We start from the raw sequence: 22,905 nt of genomic DNA, 5'->3' as shown, positions 1-22,905 counted from the left end.
TGTGATATCATGGGGCACCTACATCTCAGTCTACATGTAATGTTGAATCCTACTTAATGTAAAATGTCCTTTGAATTTTAGGGATTGCAGAAGTGTCGGATTCCACCTGTCTGCTTTGACCTATGACGTCATCAGTATGGCGGAAATGGCTATTCTAAGTGTCTCCAATATGGCGCCAATGATGTCACAACATACACACTGTAACAAACACGAAAATACGTATAAATAAGACAGCAACATCTCCCTCCTAAAATACAATCAAACTATCGGGACAACCACGGGAAACTGGGGGTTGTAGGGAGGGGACAAACTAAATATAACAGTAAAAAAAAAACACCACGATCCCAAAACGCTCAAAATGACGAACAAAAAGAAAAAAAATTACAAAATCTACAGTAATCGGCCACTTCCCTTGACCTATATAGGTCAACTGCAGCTGACTATACCAAACACCAACGCCTACAGCAAAAACTACGGAGATTGGAATCGGACATTTCCCTTGACCACAGCTGATGATACCAAAACACCAGTACCTATACATAAAACTATGGAAATTAGAATCAGTCATTTCCCTTGATCTATATGAGTCAACCATAACTGTTGATGGGTCATTCCATGCCAAGTGGTCTAGAGGCTCCCACATGACCCTCATGGATTTTGATGAAATTTTTTATGAACATTCACGCTTGTTCTCAATGAACACTGGTAAAATTTGAGTTTCAGAAATTCGATACTTTCGGAGATGGTCACTTGTTTAAGACCATAGCACAGCTTTCTATAGTGCGTCCTTGAATTTTCAGCAACTTTGAGATGAGATATCTCTGTAAGTATTTGCAGGAAAGAAACAAAAGTGTCCATCTTATACAAATTTTAGAGCTCTTTAAAGTAAAATATTAAGAAAAGGATTTCTGAGCAATTTTGATATAGCTAATTTGAAGCAAAGTTGGGCAAAAAAAATGCGAACTTTAGTTTTTTATATCTCCAAAAGTAATTGTTGGATGTACATGAAACTTTGCACACCATAACTCACCAACACAAGGTCTTGAATATAAAATTTCATTCTCCTATTGCTTTCCATTATTTCACAAATCTAGGATAAAGTTGACGATTTTTCAAAAAGTGCTAAAAATGGGTATTTTTAGTCAAATTTTTCAAAAAAGTGTTTTCTCCAAACTCTTCTAAACTATGGTCATTGGAAAGAGCATATTCTAAACTATCTAGAAAAGTGGATTTGGTTTTGCAATGCAAGCATATAAGGCCCTAAAAAGTAGCATCATTAAAGAGGCGCACTGGAAATTTGAAAACATTTTTCAGGCACTCAAATTATACCTGAAACCTTTTATTTTGCCTTATACATGTTTATTAATGTCTGGGATAAGTGAAATAAGAAGTTCTGATGAATAGGACCTAGCTTAAGTCTGAATAGCAAAAGAATAACAATAGAAACAATGTTATTTCTTAATTGTCACCTCCCCCCCCTCTCTCTCTCTCTCTCTCTCTCTCTCTCACTCACTCACTCACTCACTCACTCACACACACACACACACACACACACACACACACACACACAAAATTACTATTAAGAATGAATGTAAATCGTAAAATTTATTTGCATAATCATCTAATTATTAGTTGCCTGTTTAATGAACAATACCAGCTTACTGGTGGAAAAGAAGTGTATAAATGAGTTGCTATGGTCCATGGTGGCTTAACTACTGCTAGTTTCATTTCACCTGAGAAAACCAGCATTCCCATTCCCATTGCCATAGGGGCCACACCCGATAGCTTACAACAACAGCCACGGGTGGGTTTCTTTACACAGGTTCCCAAGCCTGATAGTAAAATTATTTAAGTGCCCTGTGTAAAATTAGAAGGCACTCTTGGGTTCCTTAGATCGTTTCCTCTAACCTATTTCAATTTTTGATATGCTACATTAATTTTCTGATGAATATCAAGAGGAATGGTGTATTGCTGGCCAGACGAATTTACTGATGGAGCTGGAATAACTGCAATAATGTGGTGTTCCGGAACCCAGCACTTGTCACTTCTTGGTGGCCAATAAAATGAGTTTGCTGGACCATGTGGGTGCATAAAGTTCATTAATGCATCCCTTTGCTCTGTGGAGGTCTCACAGATATTCCCAATCCACCACATGTTTTCATAGATGCATGCAACATATTGTCCTGGTTGGAGAACAGACATTAATATGCCTCCTTCATTACTGTGGCCCCTTTTAGCTAGAAAAGATGAACAATCATTTGAAACTCTGCTGACCTGAATTGTTGTTTCATCAATAGGTAAAAAGTGATGATTTTCTCTAGTGCCTGCTACAGTTTGTCCAAGTTTAAACCTCTCTTCTTGTGACACAATATTTTTTTCAATTTCATCTTTACTGACGAAAACAAATTTAATTCCATTAATGTTTTCAGAGCAGAAGTGAAACAGATCTAGGGGAGTAAGAATTTGTCCATTAAGTGGCCGTTGCAAGCTTGCTGCTAACCGCTTTATTGTACCTCCAATCCCATCACAAGGTGATTTCCCGTGACTAGTAGCAAAAAAATTCCATTCGGCTGTCATTCCAAAATCACTCTTGTGATAGCACCAATTTAGGAAATTCTTGAAATTTTTATATTGAACACTGGAGCTATCACTGAAATAATGAATGTGGGATATCTGTGCAAACCGTGCTTTTATATATTTGATGAGCTCCTTGATAAAAACGTGAACTGTAATAGTGGCATGCCACAAACAGTCACTGATAATGCAAAAACTTAAAAGATTCTACTTTCTCATTTTGACGAAAGTAGATAACAAATGGATGAATTGTTGCTTGACTATTGTCCCGGTGGAAGCCTTGCACAGCATCCTGAATGATAAAAGAATAATTTTCTGCAAAATTCATTAGGATAACAAGCTCTTCGTCTTTCAGATGACATTTAAGGCCTTTAAGATGCAAGCTTTGATGTTTGATGTTTGGCAATGTAATGATGGCATGACAGACTCCATATTTTATTTTTTACATCATCAATAAATTCATCCACTATCATTTGCTTAGTGTCCAGTGTGGCCCGATCGGTATGTATCCATTGCTTAAACACAATAACTTCCTGTGGCTCATGATCTAGGAAATAGCTGGCAATTTCAGATGCTATAGCTTCGGGCCCAGGACACCTTTCACAGGGATGTAGCATGCACTGTTTAGAGTTCAAACTGCCTTGCTGAGAATCTCCTTATAATTTTCACGTGTACCAGCTCCGCTAAGCATAAGCTTAACATTTTGGTGAATTGCACAGACACAAACTGCATGTGTTCCAGCTGATCCTACTGTTACGCACCATTTGGGTTTAAGTTCACAAAACTTTGAGAACCCTATTTCTGGACCATTTATATTCTTATAGATAACATACATTTCCCGTAAATTGCAAAGTAACAATCTTTTCTGCATGTATGTCTTTCTATCTAAAAGTCTAACTGAAATACTATCTTTTTTTCCAGGGCACACCCTACTATACTCATCATCTTCAAAAAAATTTCGCACTCTACTAGCAACTTCTGCTGGTAATTTCCTGCTTTGCCTATTTTTGGGAAGTGCCAGAATGCCCTTCTCTGCCTTAACCTTCCGAGCATTCTTCACCATTCTTTCGGACACGCCGAACTGAGCTGCTGTTTGTCTGACTGTCCAACTTACAGGTGCCAAGGTTAAAATTTGCATCTGTTCTTTATGAATTGCATTCTGCATCTTGGCTTTCAGTTCAGTCAGCAAATGTGCATAGTCGGCAGAGTTTCCACATTCCGTAATTTCACTAGCATCTTCAATTTGTTGGTTTACTCCCATTGCCCTTACAATTCTGTTTTTAATCACATTTTGAGCCTTTTCTTCTTCAAATATTGGGGCTTATCTCTGTAACTTACTGTTCTCTTCAGGGGTGAAATACTGATAGACAATAAGCTACTATTTAATTCTTTTTTTGGTGTAAAGTCCTCATCAGAATGTGATGATGAGGCTGATAAAGCTTTGTCCAAGTGTTTATTTAAGGTAGTCCTGCAAGCCAGACAAATTTTCTGACCTGGCTTCATTTTATTAACAAGCTGCTTCTTCAGCATATCAGAAGCCTTATTAGCTGTTTCAGTATCAAGAGTGTGAATTCCTGCCTTAACATTATGATTCACCTTCCCAAGGGGATTGAAGAATTTTTTTGTAACCTCTCATATTTTGTCAATAACAGGGCTTCATGGTGTAGGCAAACTTGAGAGGTATTGTCCAGCTTTGCTTCAGAATGTCGGACCAACAACTCTTTTTCCTCATCACTAAAAACCATTTTAAAGCAGCTTTTTTGGCAAAGAAAGTGACATGACACTTTGTTCCACTATTTCCTTGCCCAATTGAGCAGGAAGGTATGCTGTTCCCTTCTGCATCCATCTCTAACCAGCAACTAAATAATGTATTTGGCCTCTAAGTGCAAATTATAATCTGCTTAAATTTCAGACAAATTGCTACTGAATGAATACACAATGTATAATACCAATGAAAAAATCTAATAAGAGATATATGCTATAAAAGACAATCAAAACAATTTTTTGTAAATTAGATTACAAACTTCGATGGTCTTACGAATCACTTAACAAGCCACACTCAGCCAAGCCACTCACTATGCTACAAACACACCACTGAGATACTGGTCGTTCAAACAAGGCTCACAATAATGAAACAGTCTGATTGTTAAAATAATTGTTGCCATTAATTTTTCTATAAACAGTGAACCTCGTGAATTTTCTCTGTGAAACTAGTGGTTACGTATTTACCAAGGTAGTAGGCTACATTTAAGTGTGATTAAACACAAAATTAAAACTCGTAGATGTTTAACCAACCAATTTCACATGTTTCCCTAATAACTTTAAGACAAAAATTCACAGGTTACAACACCTAGGTATTAAAATCTCTGCAATATTGATTGGAAAATTTACATCACTTGATGCATGATTCAAGCAAACCAACTCTTTTTTTGGAAAAATGTTTTATACAATTGAATCCAAAAATTAGGTCTTCATTTTCCACTTGTAAATATTTACAATTTTGAGAAGTACAAAAAATATGAAGCTATTATTCATTGAATTATCTCTCTCTCTCTCTCTCTCTCTCTCTCTCTGTCTCTGTCTCTGTGTCTCTCTCTCTCTCTCTCTCTCTCTCTCTCTCTCTCTCTCATTTTTTTACAAATGAGAAGAGTTTTATGCAGATGAAAATTTACGATAAAAGCAGAAGGGCTACTTCTCATAGTTTTCAAGTTTTTCTGACAGTCTCATTGCCTATTTACCAGATCTTTTTATTTCAATTATTCAAGGCACTAATAAACATTTATTAGGCATAATAAAAGGTTTCAGGTGTAATTTGAGTGCCAGAAAAATGTGTTCAAACTTCCAGTGTGCCTCTTTGATGATGCTACTTTTTAGGGCCTTATATGCTTGCATTGCAAAACCAAATCCACTTTTCTAGATAGTTTAGAATATGCTCTTTCTAATGACCATAGTTTAGAAGAGTTTGGAGAAAACACTTTTTTGAAAAATTTGACTAAAAATACCCATTTTTAGCACTTTTTGAAAAATCGTCAACTTTATCCTAGATTTGTGAAATAATGGAAAGCAATAGGAGAATGAAATTTTATATTCTAAGACCTTGTGTTGGTGAGTTATGGTGTGCAAAGTTTCATATACACACAATTACTTTTGGAGATATAAAAACTAAAGTTCGCATTTTTTTTAAACAGCTATTTTTTCGCCCAACTTTGCTTCAAATTATCTATATCAAAATTGCTCAGAAATCCTTTTCTTAATATTTTACTTTAAAGAGCTCTAAAAGTTGTATAAGATGACCAAGTTTTGTTTCTTTCATGCAAATACTTACAGAGATATCTCATCTCAAAGTTGCTGAAAATTCAAGGATGCACTATTGGAAGCTGTGCTATGGTTTCAAACAAGTGCCTTTATCTCTGCAAGTATTGAATTTCTGAAACTGAAGCTTTACCAGTGTTCATTGAGAACAAGCGTGAATGTTCATACAAAATTTCATCAAAATCCATGATGGTCATGTGGGAACATTTCTCGATATTAGACCACTTGGCATGGAATGACCCTGATACAAAAAAACCAACACCTACAACTATGAAAAACAACCCCCCCCCCCCCCCCCCACACACACACACACACGGAGAGAGACCATAACACCTTTACGCCATGGGTCGAAGCAGACTGGTGGAATTGGACAGTTATGTTGACCCAAATTTTATAGTTGAACTGTAGGGTATTTCTTGTCAGAGTGGCGTATTTAGTGTTTCTGTTTATTGCATTCTACACTACTGGTTTGGCCTCGGGTATGGAGACATCTTTGTTATTTTATGATAGTTTGTGATTAGAAAATGTCTTGGTTGACAGGAAAGCTGCTCTCAATGAAGTATATGCTCATGCTGTTCTGGGAAAACACCAACATGTTGTGCGCTATTATTCTGCATGGGCAGAAGATGACCATATGATAATTCAGAATGAATATTGCAATGGTGGTAGCCTTGCTGATCGCATTGTAGAAAATCACAGAACTGGCACTGCATTTTCAGAATCAGAGATGCGTCAACTCTTGACTCATGTGGCTGAAGGACTCAGGTAAAGTACTTGTCCTTTTTTTTCCCTTCTTGCTGTTACGTAATGTAAGTGTTGTTTCCTCAGTATTGAAGGGTAGTAATTATTCAGGGCACATTTTTCACCTTGCTAAATAATTATTTGTAGAATGAGGAATAGAGTTTTAAACGTTATTTATTAGCTTTTTCTGGAAGAATGCTACTTGTCTCCTAAGCGAGAGAGACGTGGACAGAAGTTTTATAAGCATTAAATAAATACTTTAGAATAAATGTTTTACCTTTTATTGACAGTGTTAATCTAGTGATATGTAGTAAGCCTGTTTAGATTTCTGTTTTCCCAAACACCTCTTTATTGCTTTTGTAAATTTAATGAAGAAGTTAGCCACAATTTATTTCTGAGGTGTTCGGAGCTGGTTCTACTTATTTATGTGGGTTTATTGCCTTTGTACACTCCTGGAAATTGAAATAAGAACACCGTGAATTCATTGTCCCAGGAAGGGGAAACTTTGACACATTTCTGGGGTCAGATACATCACATGATCACACTGACAGAACCACAGGCACATAGACACAGGCAACAGAGCATGCACAATGTCGGCACTAGTACAGTGTAGTGTATATCCACCTTTCGCAGCAATGCAGGCTGCTATTCTCCCATGGAGACGATCGTAGAGATGCTGGATGTAGTCCTGTGGAACGGCTTGCCATGCCATTTCCACCTGGCGCCTCAGTTGGACCAGCGTTCGTGCTGGACGTGCAGACCGCTTGAGACGACGCTTCATCCAGTCCCAAACATGCTCAATGGGGGACAGATCCGGAGATCTTGCTGGCCAGGGTAGTTGACTTACACCTTCTAGAGCACGTTGGGTGGCACGGGATACATGCGGACGTGCATTGTCCTGTTTGAACAGCAAGTTCCCTTGCCGGTCTAGAAATGGTAGAACGATGGGTTCGATGACGGTTTGGATGTACCGTGAACTATTCAGTGTCCCCTCGACGATCACCAGTGGTGTACGGCCAGTGTAGGAGATCGCTCCCCACACCATGATGCCGGGTGTTGGTCGTGTGTGCCTCGGTCGTATGCAGTCCTGATTGTGGCGCTCACCTGCACGGCGCCAAACACGCATACGACCATCATTGGCACCAAGGCAGAAGCGACTCTCATCGCTGAAGACGACACGTCTCCATTCGTCCCTCCATTCACGCCTGTCGCGACACCACTGGAGGCAGGCTGCACGATGTTGGGGCGTGAGCGGAAGACGGCCTAACGGTGTGCGGGACCGTAGCCCAGCTTCATGGAGACGGTTGCGAATGGTCCTCGCCGATACCCCAGGTGCAACAGTGTCCCTAATTTGCTGGGAAGTGGCGGTGCGGTCCCCTACGGCACTGCGTAGGATCCTACGGTCTTGGCGTGCATCCGTGCGTCGCTGCGGTCCGGTCCCAGGTCGACTGGCACGTGCACCTTCCGCCGACCACTGGCGACAACATCGATGTACTGTGGAGACCTCACACCCCACGTGTTGAGCAATTCGGCGGTACGTCCACCTGGCCTCCCGCATGCCCACTATACGCCCTCGCTCAAAGTCCGTCAACTGCACATATGGTTCACGTCCACGCTGTCGCGGCATGCTACCAGTGTTAAAGACTGCGATGGAGCTCCGTATGCCACGGCAAACTGGCTGACACTGACGGCGGCGGTGCACAAATGCTGCGCAGCTAGCACCATTCGACGGCCAACACCGCGGTTCCTGGTGTGTACGCTGTGCCGTGCGTGTGATCATTGCTTGTACAGCCCTCTCGCAGTGTCCGGAGCAAGTATGGTGGGTCTGACACACCGGTGTCAATGTGTTCTTTTTTCCATTTCCAGGAGTGTAGTTCTGTTTTTATTGAATATGCTGAATTTTTACTCATAGGCCCAGATTTCAGTCGGTTTAGTAACTTAAAAAAAATTCTTTTGTGGCAGGGTTATTGACTGACAATAACAGTGTAGCTTAGATAAATTAATGATCTTAAAACCATAACTTAATCTAATTATTTATTTATGACTTCACGGTCAATTGTTTTCACCACTGATAACATGTTACTTTGCATCATTCTTTTGTGTTGGGAGAGGTTGGGGGTGGACTGCATAGACTTAAGAATTTCTGCCCAGCTTTTATAAACACATATGGTACCATGCCATACTATCTAGTTGAGAGTTCGTACAAAAATTAGTATTTTAATCAAGCAGTGGAATGCAGTAAATAAAATTCAAAACCAATAGTTTATTTCATCAAATATTATAGTTGGCAACAGCATTAATGACCTCTGGCCATCCATCTTACAAGGAATGGTGCGTTTTCAATTTGGCTAACACTGCGTGGACTTATGTCATGTTCCTGCACCTTGGCAGTGTCGCTCACTCGTTTGCCTGAATCTGCCTCACATTTGAAGAATGACTACACTTTAAAAATAAGGTACCTTGCCTGTTCGCGAAACACTTTTTGTCTTTTAGGTGTTTAAACCATTATGATAAAATCCACAGAAATCAGTCAGTCATAGTTTTAAGCACATAAAGCATGGTAGAATGCTCAATATGATGCGAGTTCACACAGTATGGAATACAGAAACAGACTGATCCCTGATTGGCTAGCTGCACAGCTGTCGTCTGTGCATTCCCGGCCCAGAGGCTATAAATACCATTAGAGGTTTGTAGGTGGCCTTGACTGTGGCTGTCATGCATGTTTGGTCCAGTCTTCTGCAACTTGTGGCTAATGTCAGCATTGATGTCTGTTGCTTGGGTTGTGACGCCCTTCCTCATTTCATCCAGATGCGTGACGAAAGCAGTAAGACTGCTGGCCTCAGGTGTGGAGTGCAAGTAGGGCTCATGGTTTGCAGCATTGTTCCAAGAGTTGATTGGGGTTCTTTGGTTTGAAGCCGAGCGGAAGGCCTCAACTGAAGGTTATGTTGATTCTGTGATCTTCTTTTCTGTAGATTTATGGTCTGCGTTAAGGGATGGAGGTGTGAGACATCTCTTGATAGGTCAGTGGTGCACTACACAAAGGGAGCAGCTAGTCAGGTAGCAGAGTATTTGTAGAGTGCATGTGGGATGTGACACCCTCTGAAGAACGTTTGTCAGTCCATACATAGAGACCAAAGTCAGACCACGTGCAAAAAAGACACTAGGGCTGTCAAAATATTAAGATTAAATTGTTGAAGTATTAGTCACAGTCTTCAACACTTGGCGCCCCCTCACCCCCAGGAAAGTTGTCACGCTCAAATTATTCTTGAAACTGATAGCTGGCTGTAACCCAAAGTAAACAGCTCTGAAATAATTAGCAAGGTGTGGAAAGTATACCTAAAAGCCAACTTGTAGGTGCCATGGAAGGGGGTGTGTTTATTGCAGTTGATGAAAATGTGTATTGAGGCTGTAAAAGTCTGGTGGTGAAGTTATTGTGATCCACGTAACAGGTCTGTGTGAACTCGTGTTAATTTTATGGTGTTTTTGCCAGCCATCTGAGTCCACTGTGACAATTTCAGAATCATTGAAAGAAGGTCTGTGCTTAATAGCATCAGAATACTCAGATAATGCAGTATTAGTTAAATGTAGCTTTAACCTACTGAGTATAGACTGGGACACCTATGGATTATTGCAGGTGGTATGGACAGACAGTCTTGTGAAAACTGTCTTGAGCAGCTTATCAGACTGCCCAGTTACCTTGTCTGTGGCACTAGTATAGGGACAGGGATTAGTGATCATGGTGTTGTTATAGTGACTTGGTCAATCAATACAGCAGACTATTTGTGCTGGAAAGAGCAGATAAGCAGTTGTTAGCATACTACTTATTAGACAATGAATGGACGTCATTTAGTTCCAGTATAATAGACATAGAGGACTTACGGGCAAAATTTAAACTGTTTTTAAATTGCACCCTGGAGAAACACATGCTGAGTATGAGGGTTAAGTATGGAGAAGACCCACCATGGTTTAAAATGTGGCGGATATTCGTGGTTTATCCATGGACCCAGGACTACAGTGCTCCTCAGAAGGCCAGAGGCCACAGGAGATGGGTTTTGGGAATTGCAACTGTCTCGCCACAAGTACATTGTACAGAGCAGCATTTTATTTATTCTAGTACATTCTTGACACTTTGAAAGTAATTTATACATTAGAAAGTATGGACTATAAGAAGAAGAAAATTGTGGTAGTCGCTGGCAGTTTGTAAGTTATACACTCGTGTATTCCTTGAAAGAAAAATCGCACAATACCTGTAAAATAAGACATAACACAGTTGGTAACAACTGACAAAAACAAACGTAGTAGAACCAACATTTTATTAGCGGCCACCTGTAGTGTTGGTTTACACAACTCTTCCCTGCATTGTATTATCCTATTTCGACTATCTCGTGACAAATGATCAGGGTAGTAAGTATTATATTCAACCCATGAGAATCATCTCATTTTTTGGGTCTATGGAACGAAAACTGAATCTAATGTAACTTCTTTCAAGAGGCCTACTTTTTCTGAGGTTATTTCTGAAATCAGTGAAGGTATTTCAAATTCTTCTTGCGACTCCAAGGAAGTGTATACTTTTGTCACCAAATGTGTTTCATTTTATTGAAATAAAATTACATCAGTGGTCTTAACGACATATATACCATTTGGTTTGCTTTCTCCACTGAAAAACAATTCATTGCAAAAGATGTTAATATTTAAGATTTTTGCTCACATGTTAAGCAATACAGAAGTCCTTAAATTTTTTGTCGTCTTGTGTCTTTACTTACAATTAAGATCTCAAAATTTGTCAGGGAAAAGTGCCAGAAATTGTCTGGAAACCAGGGAAATCTCAGGGAGTTTCATTTGGGGTAACTTGTGGCAACATGGAGATCATTCTCACATGATGATTATACAAACATACCATCATTTTATTGTTCTACACCCTCTTACATGGAGGGCATAGTAATAAAAATCCCTGCCATAGAGAAGCAACTGAAAGAGTTGAGAAAAATAGTAATCACCAGGTCTACATGGAATCCCAATTTGGTTTTACGGAGAGTACCCTATGGCATTGAACTCGTATTTCACTTTCATTTATTGCAAATTCCTCTCTGCGTGCAAATGATGAGAAAAATGCACGTGACTCACTGTACATAAGAAGGACCTGTAAAATTACAGACCAGTATTCTTAACTTTGATTTACTGCAGACTTCTTGAACATATCCCGAGGCCCCCTGCGGGGACCTTCTTCTGCAGTCTAGCAATGAGCTGTGCGCCAGTTTAGAGTGGCGAGGTGTCCATTTCGTCTGATGCATCCACCAGGATCTGAGAGATAATCAGGTTGCCACCTGTACCTTCATCTTGGCCTTAGAGGGTGACACATTGCACGAGGTCAAGGTGATGGTCTACCACTGTGACGCAAAGTCATATATCCCTCTCCCGATGCGGTGCTTTAATTGCTGGAAGTTCGGCCATATGTCTTTCCGCTGTACTTCCAGCACCACCTGTCGAAATTGCGGACGTCCTTCACATCCCAATACTCCCTGTGCCCTCACCTCCCATCTGTGTCTCCAGAAAGAGACTAAGAGAAAATATGAGAGGCTACTTCCTGTGCATATGACGTCAACCTATGCCGCCGCTATGACAACGGTTGTATCATCTTCCGCTCTGCCACATACAGTTGGCTCTCAGAGCCGTCAGACTGCACCTGCCGCTTTGATGGGGGCACTTCCCTCCCTGTTGCTCCTGCACAGCCTACTTCAGGAGCAACACTCCCCCCCTCCCCTCCCCAGCCCTCAAGGACATCAGTCCCCACTTCTCAGCCAGGGAAGCGTAAGTCCTCTTACCAGGAAAGGATCCCTTGGGTCACTCCCTTCCCAGGTTCATACCATTGGCAAAGCTGACAGCCATCAGTGGCTGAAGCAACCACAGGTAGCTAAGCCCTCCCAGCCGGACAAACCTAAGGAGCAGCGAGAGAAACCTAACAAGAAAGACTTCAAAGAGCCAATGCACTGCGGTGGTACCCACACCACCCCTACCTACAAGTTCTGTGTCTGAGGATGAGGTGGAGTTCCTGGCATCTGCTGAGGACCTAGATCTCGCTGGGTCCCCAGAGCCAGTGGATGTCAATTGCACAGGTACTCATCTGGTGGCAGCAGGTGACCCTGAGGCGTAGACTGCCTCATTGAGTGTGAGTGTGTCATGCCTTCCCAGTCTCGTGATCACTTAATCCTCCAGTGGAATTGCGGTGGTTTTTTCACCACCTGGCTGAGCTACGGGAACTGTTAAGCGTTACACTTGCTGTCTGCATTGCCCTCCAGGAAACATGGTTCCCGGCAATGCAGACCTCTGCCCTCTGAGGCTATAAGGCATATTACGGGAACTGTAGGGACTATAATAGTGTGTCATGTGGAGTTTGCATTTATGTCCTGATCTCGGTATGTAGTGAACCTGTGACCCTTAAAACACCTCTTGAAGCTGTGCTGTCAGGATAAGGATGACACAGGAAATATCTGTCTGCAATTTATATCTTCCCCCAGATGGTGCAGTACCCCTGAACATATTGGCTGCACTGATTCATCAACTCCCTAAACCTTTCCTATTTTTGGGAGATTTTAGTGCGCATAACCCCCTGTGGGGTGGCACTTATTGGCAAAGGTAGGGAGGTCGAAAATTTACTGTCGCAACTCGACCTCTGCCTCTTAAATACAGGTGCTCCAACACTTTTCAGTGTGGCACATGGCACGTATTTGGCCATTGATCTCTCGGTTTGCAGTCCTGGCCTTCTCCCATCTGTCCACTGGAGGGCACATGACGACCTGTGTGGTAGTGATCATTTCCTCATCTTCCTGTCAGTCCACCAGCGTCATTCCCATGAACGCCTATCCAGATGGGCTTTAAACAAGGCAGACTGGGAAGCCTTCACCTCTGCTGTCACAGCTGACTCTCCCCCACATGTTGCCATCAATGTTGTCATTGAGCAGTTCACTATAACAATCGTTTCTGCAGTGGAAAACGCGATCCCTCGTTCTTTAAGGTGCCACCAGTGAAAGACAGTCCCTTCGTGGTTGCTGGAAGTTGCTGAGGCAATTAAGGAGCTTCGGCGAGCTCTACAGTGACATAAGCAGCACCCTTTCCTAGGGCATCTAATAGCCTTTGAGCGGCTCCGTGCCCCCATTCGCCAGCTAATAAAACGGCGGAAACAGGAATGTTTGGAGACTCCACTGAGTGCCGTACGTCACCTTCCCAAGTCTGAACGAAGATCAGACATGTTTGTGGATACCCTGACATTAACATCAATGGCGTGTTGTCTACCGACGCAAAACCAATTGCCGAGCACTTTGTTCGAGCCTCTGCGTTAGAGAACTACCCCCCAGGCCCCCACACCCCACCCCCCTGGCCTTTCGCACCCTCAAACAGTGGATGGAAAGGAAAGTGCTCGTTCACTACATGCCACAGTGAACCCTATAATGCCCCATTTGCAGAGTGGGAGCTCCTCAGCATCCTTGCACATTACCCCGACACAGCTCCTGGGCCAGATCGGATCCACAGTCAGATGAGTAAACATCTCTTGTCTGACTTCAAGCAATATTTCCTCGTCATCTTCAATCGGATCTGGTGCGATGGCATCTTTACATCATAATGGTGGGAGAGCACCATCATTCCGGTGCTCAAATCCGGTGAAAACCCACTTGATGTGCATAACTACTGGCCCATCAGTCACATCAACTTTATTTGTTAGCTGCTGGAATGTATGGTGTGTCGGCGGTTGTGTTGGGTTGGGTCCTGGAGTCATGTGGCCTATTGGCTCCATGTTAGGGCGGCTTCCGCCAGGGTCGCTGTACCACTGATAATCCTGTGTCCCTCAAGTCTGCCATCCGAACAGCCTTTTGCAGACACCAACACCTGGTTGACATCTTTTTTGACCTATGTAAAGCATATGACACAACCTGGCGACGTGATATCCATGCCACATTGTATGATTGGGGTCTCTGGAGCCTGCTCCCGATTTTAACCAAAACTTCCTGTTGCTTCGTACTTTCCGTGCCCAAGTCAGTGCCTCCCATAGTTCCCCCCCCCCCCCCCCCCCTCCCCGTATTCAGGTGAATGGTGTTCCACAGGGCTCTGTTTTGAGTGGCTCTCTATTTTGAGTGGCTATTAAAAGTCTAGCAGCAACTATAGGGCCGTCTGTCTCATCTTCTCGGTATGTGGAGGACTTCTGCATTTTGTACTGCTCCTCCAGTACTGGTGTTGCTGAGTGGCGCCTACAGGGAGCCATTCACAAGGCACAGTCATGGGCTCTAGCCCAAGGCTTCCAGTTTTTGGCCGCGAAGTTTTGTGTCGTGCACTTCTGTCGGCATCACACCGTTCATCCCGAACCAGAACTTTACCTTAATGACGATCCACTCACTGTAGTGGAGACATATCGATTGTTAGGACTGGTTTTCAATGCCCGATTGACATGGCTTCCTCACCTTCGTCAGCTTAATCAGAAGTGCTGGCTGCACCTCAATGCCCATCGCTGCCTGAGCAACACCAAGTGGGGTGCAAATCGATTTATGCTGCTGCAGCTCTACAGAGCCCTTGTTCAACCCTGCTTTGACTATGGGAGTCTGGTTTACAGTTCGGCGGCACCCTCAGCATTGTGTTTACTCGACCCCTGCACCACTATGGCGTTCGCCTAGCGACAGGAGGTTTTAGAAAAAGTCCGGTGACCAGTGTCCTGGTGGAGGCCAGAGGCCCTCTATTGAAGATTAGGTGTGCACAACTGCTGGCTAGTTACGTTGCACACGTTTGTAGTTCTCCTGTGCATCCGAATTACCGTCTCCTTTCCCCAACCATGGCGGTTGATCTCCCCCATTGGCGGCCCAGGTCAGGGCTTAAGATTGCTGTTTGTGCCCGGTCCCTTCTGTCTAAAATGGAGTCCTTCCCATTACCACTTCTGCTCGAGGTCCATTCGTGTACACCTCCACGGTGTACACTTAGGCCACAGATTCTTCTGGACCTTTAGCATGGCCCTAAGGACTCAGTTAACCCTGCGGCTCTCCGCTATCACTTCCTCTTGATTCTCAACAGGTACTAGGGCCATGAAGTGGTTTAAACCGACAGCTCGTGGCAGATGGTCATATGTAGGCTTTGCGTATATTCATGGAGGACATATAGAACAGCACTCCTTGCCAGATGGCTGCAGTGTTTTCACTGCAGAGCTGGCGGCCATATCTCGTACTCTTGAGCACATCCGCTCATGCCCTGGCGAGTCATTGCTCCTGTGTACTGACTCCTTGAGCAGCCCACAAGCTGTCGACCAGTGCTACCCTCACCGTCCTTTGGTAGCATCTATCAAGATTCCATCTATGCCCTGGAATGGTCCCATCGTTCAGTGGTGTTAGTGTGGACCCCAGGATACGTCGGAATCCCAGGCAACGAACTTGCCAACAGGCTACACAGACGCTGCTTCTGAGATGAGCATCTCTGAAACTGACCTGCGTTCTGTCTTACACTGCAGGGTTTTTCGGCTTTGGGAGATGAAATGGTGTACAACTATGTGTCGTTAACGAGACTACGAGTGTGTGGAAGTCTTCTATGCAGTCCTCTTGCAGGGAATGAGTTGTCCTCTGCTGGCTCCGCATTAGCCATACATGCCTAACGCATGGTTACCTAATCCATCGCGAGGACCCACCTCGGTTTTGCTGTCGCTCACAAATGACTATTGTCCGCCTCTTGCTGGACTGCCCACTTTCCGCCACTCTGTGTCGGACTTTTAACTTTCCCAGCACCCTACCTTCAGTGCTGGGTGACTATGCCTCAATAGCAGCTTTAGTTTTACATTTTATTCTTGAGGGTGGGTTTTATCATTTGATCAAAGTTTTAGTGCATGTCTTTTGTCCCTGTGTCCTCCACCCTAGTGCTTTTAGGGCGGAGGTTGTAATGTGTTGCAGAGTGCCTGGCTTCTCCTTTTTATTGTCATAGTCAGCCAGCCATGGTAATCTGCTCTCCTGTTATATTTCTTCTATGTGTTCCTGGCGTCTTGCTGTGGTTTTCATGTCTAATTTGTCCATTTTAGTGTTTGTTGCCCTTCTGTCATTCTTGTGGTATTCTTCTTTCTTCCAGCTGTTTTTTGTACGTCTCGATTATTTTACTCCCATCCTTGTGGAATTATTTCAGTCGGAACGTGGGACCGATGACCTAGCAGTTTGGTCCCCCCACCCCCACCCCCACCCCCCCTCCTCCCTTTTAAACCAACCAACCATAGCCAGAGTTCCTATACAATAAATTTCTTTGAGACAGAAAAGCTTCTGTCTATAAAACAGCATGGATTTAGTTCACAATAAATACTCTGTGAACTATGAATGATGGGCAACAGCAAATTCCATATTCTAGATTTCTGGAAGGTGTTTGACACGGTGTCCCGCTGCAGCCACTTCAAGGATATGAGCATAAAGAATAGGTTCCTCAGATACACGAGTTTCTCGAAGACTTCTTAAGTAATAGGATCCAATACAGTGCCCTTTGCAGCGAATATTCATGAGAGATAAGGGCATCCTCAGGAGTGTCTGCTAATGCTGCTGTGGTGTTCAGGAAGGAGTAGTCATTGTGCGTCTAGAAGGATACAAGATGACTTGGACAAAAATTATGTAATGAATGGCAGCAAGCTCCAAATGTCGAAATGTGTAAGTTGCAGATGAGTAGGAAAAACAGTTTCGTAATGTTAGAGTACAACATCAGTATTGTATTGCCCAGTAGTCAGCTTGATTAAATGTATAGGTGTAACATTGAAAAGCAATATGAAATGGAATGAGCATGCAAGAGGTGTATTAGAGAAGGCGAACGGCTGACATCAGTTTATTGGGAGAATTTTGGGTAACTGTGGTTCATTTGTAAAGGAGACCGCGTATAGAACACTATTGTGACTCATTCTTGAGTGCTACTAGTGTGTTTGGGATCCCAATCAGGTTGGGTTAAAGGAGGATGTTGAAAAATTCAGAGGTGGTCTGCTAGATTTGTCATCAGCTGGTTCAGTCAACACACTAGTATTACGGGGGTGCTTTGTGACCTTGAGAGGGAATCCTTGGAGGGAGGATGATCTTTTTTGGAACTTCGGTAATAAAATTTGGAGAACCAGCATTTGAAACTGACCGCAGAGTGACTGTACTGCTGCCATCAAACATTTCGTGTAAGGACTACCAGCTAAATTAAGGCTTGTACGGAGGCCTATAGGCAGTTCAGGGTGTATATGAACTGGGAGATCTGGGAAAAACCTGGGAATTTTTTAGAATTGTGGGAATTTTTCATTATTTTAGTTTTCAGTTAAATTTTTGTAACTTTGACTGGTAAGAACCAATGCTCTAACAAACGATATTACTGTACCTCACTACTGCAGAATAATACTGCAGCAATAAAAAAACGAAAATAAAACCTAAGTTGCAAAGAAAATGCGCCATATACAACAACAAAACACAGTGGTCGTACAAGCGTCTGCCAACAGCAAAATGTGTCAAATGCTTTAGGAAGACTATGCAATGCTTCATAACAACAAATTGCCTCCGATGAGCATGATGTCACGACTGTTTGGCTTTGATTCGTTTGAGCAGCTGCGAGCTCACACGCATGCGTAGAGTAGTACCTTCTCCTGCTTCTGGCTACAGGATGTGGCAGTTAGCTGTATAAACAATAGCAGCAAACAGCCAGATCTGCCAAGAAAAATTTACTGGCGTGCCTAAGCTGCCAGATTCACTATCTAGTATTGCCCCAGTTCGGAAATAATGTAGATCCATGGCTGATGCACAGAACGGTCAGAGTTGTAGTGGGGAGGTGGGTAGTCTCCATGTGATCCGTGTTCACGTTTAGTGATTTTGCTGTTTCCTCTTCGTTTATTGCTCTCACGTCAAATGAAAACAAAACTGATTTCTGTGGTTGGGAGCTATCAAGTGAATTAAAATATGTTCACATAATTAGGGAAGGATTAAATGTGCTATTAGTTTCAGATTTTATTTCCTCATTTCTGATAATCAAGCATTAATTGCCTTGCAGAACAGTGAAGTTAATTTTGTCGGTTCTGATAGTCAAGCATTAATTGCCTTGCAGAACAGTGAAGTTAATTTTGTCGGTTTGCTAAAGAATTTTGGCTTTTATTGATCTTTTCCACTGAGGCAGTCAATTTATTTGAAATGAGGTTTTTAATTCCACACTACTGACTAGTTTCAACTGTTCACAGTATTTCAAGTGCATGTTTACGTCTTCTAGCACATATGACATTATGGCAGAATAAAGAACCAAACATGAGATAATACAGTACTGGTACTCCAAGTAAATTTGCATCTGGATCTGGACACACTAATGTGCACTTTAAGATGAATTATGCATTTTAATATGGTTCATGAAATTCTGATGCTCTTGGAGTATCCTCTAATGTCTTGTTTCTTTTATGGCATAACGTAAGATCTTTTAATGTTTAATACGTACGAACATATGGGCCTCCTGCGTCATCGTAGCTGCACAAGCGCGGTGATTTATATTATCTGGCGCTCTGTGGCAACTGCTGAAACGAAGCTATTTCTAACAAGTTTTGCGAAAATATTGCGAATGTTTGTTTGAAAAGTGTTACTTTCAAAGTAAATGTCGTTGTACGCAAGATAAACTATGTGCGAGAATGTACGATGAATTTCTTAAATCATAGATCGTTTGAATCTCATTTAAAAATCAACTCTTTGAGGACAACCATTTAGAAGAATTTCGAGCACAGATCAGACATTTGTCATTGTTAAAAAATTTAGTGGCACATTTGTGTGATGTGTCTTAACGTGTAACACACACTAAAAATATCAACATTATATGAGGAAGCTTAGCTTCTCTTGCAGCTTATTAATCTTAGAGACCAATAGTATATGTGAAAGCTTTTCTTTTCTTGTAGCAGCGCTATGTATATGAATTTAAACCATTAACTTTTCCTATTTGTGTGTTCGCACTGCTTAACAGCAATATTGCCATTGGCTGACTACATCACGTCCTATGCTCTTAATATCCACTGTCATTGGCTGGTGAGATCACGTAACTTGAACTATGACTGGCGTACAAAAGCGCATCACATTCTAGATTTCAATGCTTCAGAAAGTAACATGCAGTGTTTGTTCGAATTAGAATTAATACTTTCATATTACGAAAATATGCAGTGTACATATTGCTGCACATCAAACATCTTTCAAAAAGTGTTTTTTTTCCCAGAGTTTCATTTTCTAAAGTGCCGTGAAATTTTACACTGGTGTATAAAACCATAACACAATCATTCAAAGGATTGATAAGTTTTACAGTTCTGTCACTTAACACAGAAAAAGCGTATTTTTAACCTGGAAATCCGGGAAAAATCCAGTAATTTTTTTCCTTGTCCGCATATACACCCTGCAGATGTTTTTTCCCCTCTCACTATTTGCTAATGGAACAATAAAAGTAATGACTAGTGGTGGTACACGGTACTGTCCACCATGAAACTTCCCATTTGCAGAGTATGTATGCAGATGTAAATATAAATTTTGGTAACTTTGATCTCAATTACAAAATAAATAAATAAATAAAGAACTCACAGAATAGTAGGAGTGTTTGTCCAAAGGCTTTTTTTATTCAGATCAGTGTTACTACATTCTAAAAGGTAGTAGTAGTAGTGGGTTTTTTTTTTTTTTTTGGCAAATCAGTGTTCCTACTATTCAGTAAGTTGTCTCTTTTTCTCCTCCATTGTCATTTAAATTATGGGATATTCCATGGAAAGTGATCTAATCTCAGGATAAGTTCCCGCATGACCCTCACAGTAGGCCACCTTGTGCAACTCTTTGCACTCTCCTGAGCGAAAAATATTTTTTTAAGGATTTTTCATATGCGTAATGTGAAGCGAAGTTGACTGGAAAAAATACACTTGAAAAAAAAAAGTTTTAGCTTTTTTATATCTCTGGAAGTAATTGCAGGATAAATCTGAAACTTGAACATGTAATACCTTACTAATACGTGATAAAATACAAAATTTCATTTTCCTAATGTTTTCTAATAGTTTACAAATCGAGGGAAAAGTAGAAGATTCTTCTAAAAACTGGAAAAATGACTGCTTTTGACCCACTTTTACAAAAAGTCATTTGCAAACTCTTTGAAAACATTTTCATTGGAAAAACTTATGTTCTAAATTGCCCGAAAAGTGGATGTAGGATCACAATGAAAACATATAACACCATAAAAAATGACAAGGTGGAGATGTATTGAAAGTGGGTCAATATTCTGCTGGCAGTCAAATTAAATGTGACATATTTTAGTGTGTTCTACAATTGTTCAGTAATCTCTGTGGAAGATAATATCAAAAGTCCTGATGACTAGGAAATAAGCTCGATTCGGGATACTTGCAAATAAGTAGTCATTTTTGTTTTTTTAGATGTCTCTAAAACATTCACTTACACAAATTTTTTTTTTTAATGAAGTTGGATAGGGAATCCGGTAAAAAGAGTACTTTTCTCTTTGTTGTGTTTCTAATAATTTTTATCAATTGCATTTGAAAAGTGTAATTTTTTTGGTTTTTATCTTATCAGAAGTTCTTCCATGCCAATCTCGCCAGTGACGTGATATGGCCTCTGGTAAAGTTTTCCTCATGACAGCAAATTAATGAAGCTTGTAAAAAAATTCATGAGCTTGAAGCAAACGTAAGATACCTCTTCTAGCTTTGGGCTCGGACACTTATAGAAATGAAATGTCATGCTTGGGATCCTGTCTAAAGAAACCCTTATCAGAAACTTCCTGGTAGATTAAAACTGTGTGCCGGACTGAGACTCGAACTCGGGACCTTTGCCTAGCGAGCAAGTGCTCTACCAACTGAGCTACACAAACATGACTCACGCCTCGTCCTCACAGCTTTACTTCTGCCAGTACCTCGTCTCCTACCTTCCAAACTTCTCATTCTGTGAAACCCTTATTAGGTTTGGGAACTTGGGGCAAACACTCACCCATGTAAGCTGCTGCATAGCTATCAGGTGTGGCCCCTATGGCAATGTGGATGTTGGTTTTCTAATTTTAAGAGGAACCAGAATTGGTTAAGCCACCACGGACTGGACCATAGCAACACATTTATACACTTTTTAATCAGTACGCTAATGTTCCACATAAACTGTAAACTATGCTAAAAAAAGTACGTTGTATCTTAAACCAGAATTAACAGTAGGCGTACCACGTAGATCAGTTTTGACTCTTGACGGTTTGCCAAGGCCCCTATGCCCCTCCATAATCATTGCAAGATGAAATTCTCCCATGATTTTTAATCACATATGGAGTTGTACATCCCACCAGAATTTATTCCCCTAGCCCACCTAAAAATATGAATAATTTGCCTGTTATACCTGAAGTATCATGTGGTCATTTTGACTAGTACAGCGTTTAACATAATTTGATATTAATAACACTGATTTCGACTCTAAATAGATTCTGGGCGTGCATTGACATGATTCACAAGGTGTTGGAGTATATTAAGACAGTTTAGGACAAAAATAATCTGAAATCTGAAGAATTCGGAGGTTGGATGATGCTTAAAATATGCGTGGCTTTTCAGGAATAAGAAGTCAACCTAGGTTTGAGTCAATATCATCAACCAGACAATGCATGGACATCTATAAAATTTGCCTTGTTTCAGAAATATGGAATTTATTTACTGATAATTGCATTGCCTGCTGAAAGCTAGGGCAAGAAAAGGTGCTGACAAGCACTACTACCTGAATGTATTCTTTTACTGTGGCAAACACGAAACTCATGGTCTGAGCAAGGGTCTTGGCCACAATGTCGCTAGGAAGTTGTCACAGCCATTCCTCAACTGTGGTCATAACATCAAGACTGAAACTGGCGTATGAACTGAAACAAAAAGGAGCAAGTTTAGTTGGCACTCTTCGGACATCACTCAGAGCTCTCTCCTGCAACGATGCATTGTATGCGACACACTTGTACAAGTGAAGAGACAGTTTTCTCACAGTGTACCAAGGGAAAAAGGAAAAAACAAGTCGTCGTCGTGAGTAACGGGCATGCTGGATGTCTGGACAGTGAGAATAGTAACAAGGAAATTCCAGAAACTGAAGTTTTATAATGAAACTAAGGATGGTGTCGATATAGTTAACCAAATGAATAGATTCTACAGTATCCAGAGATGGTCTGTGCTTGTCTTCTCCAACATTATTGACATTGCATTAATCGGTGTTCAGAGAATTTTTAAGTTTCTAACCTCTAATAAGATTTCAGTGTGACGTCATCCTCAAAGTAGCAGTTGATCTTGCTGGCCCCTGCAAACTGCAG

At 41.5% G+C, this 22,905-nt stretch overlaps 1 protein-coding gene across 1 annotated transcript in view; it reads left to right on the top strand.

Moving 5' to 3' along the window:
- LOC126203555 (wee1-like protein kinase) overlaps positions 1–22,905 on the top strand; it is a 98,953-nt gene that overhangs the window by 3,007 nt on the left and 73,041 nt on the right. The window contains exon 4 of the mRNA XM_049937877.1: positions 6,427–6,651. Coding sequence (XP_049793834.1) covers positions 6,427–6,651 — 225 coding nt within the window. The remainder of the gene's footprint in view (positions 1–6,426; positions 6,652–22,905) is intronic.

The sequence above is a fragment of the Schistocerca nitens genome, chromosome 9, assembly GCF_023898315.1.
Source record: "Schistocerca nitens isolate TAMUIC-IGC-003100 chromosome 9, iqSchNite1.1, whole genome shotgun sequence".
Classification (NCBI taxonomy): Eukaryota; Metazoa; Arthropoda; class Insecta; order Orthoptera; family Acrididae; genus Schistocerca; species Schistocerca nitens.
The sequence above is the reverse complement of the archived record's forward strand: the minus strand, read 5'-3'. Positions and strand labels throughout refer to the sequence as shown.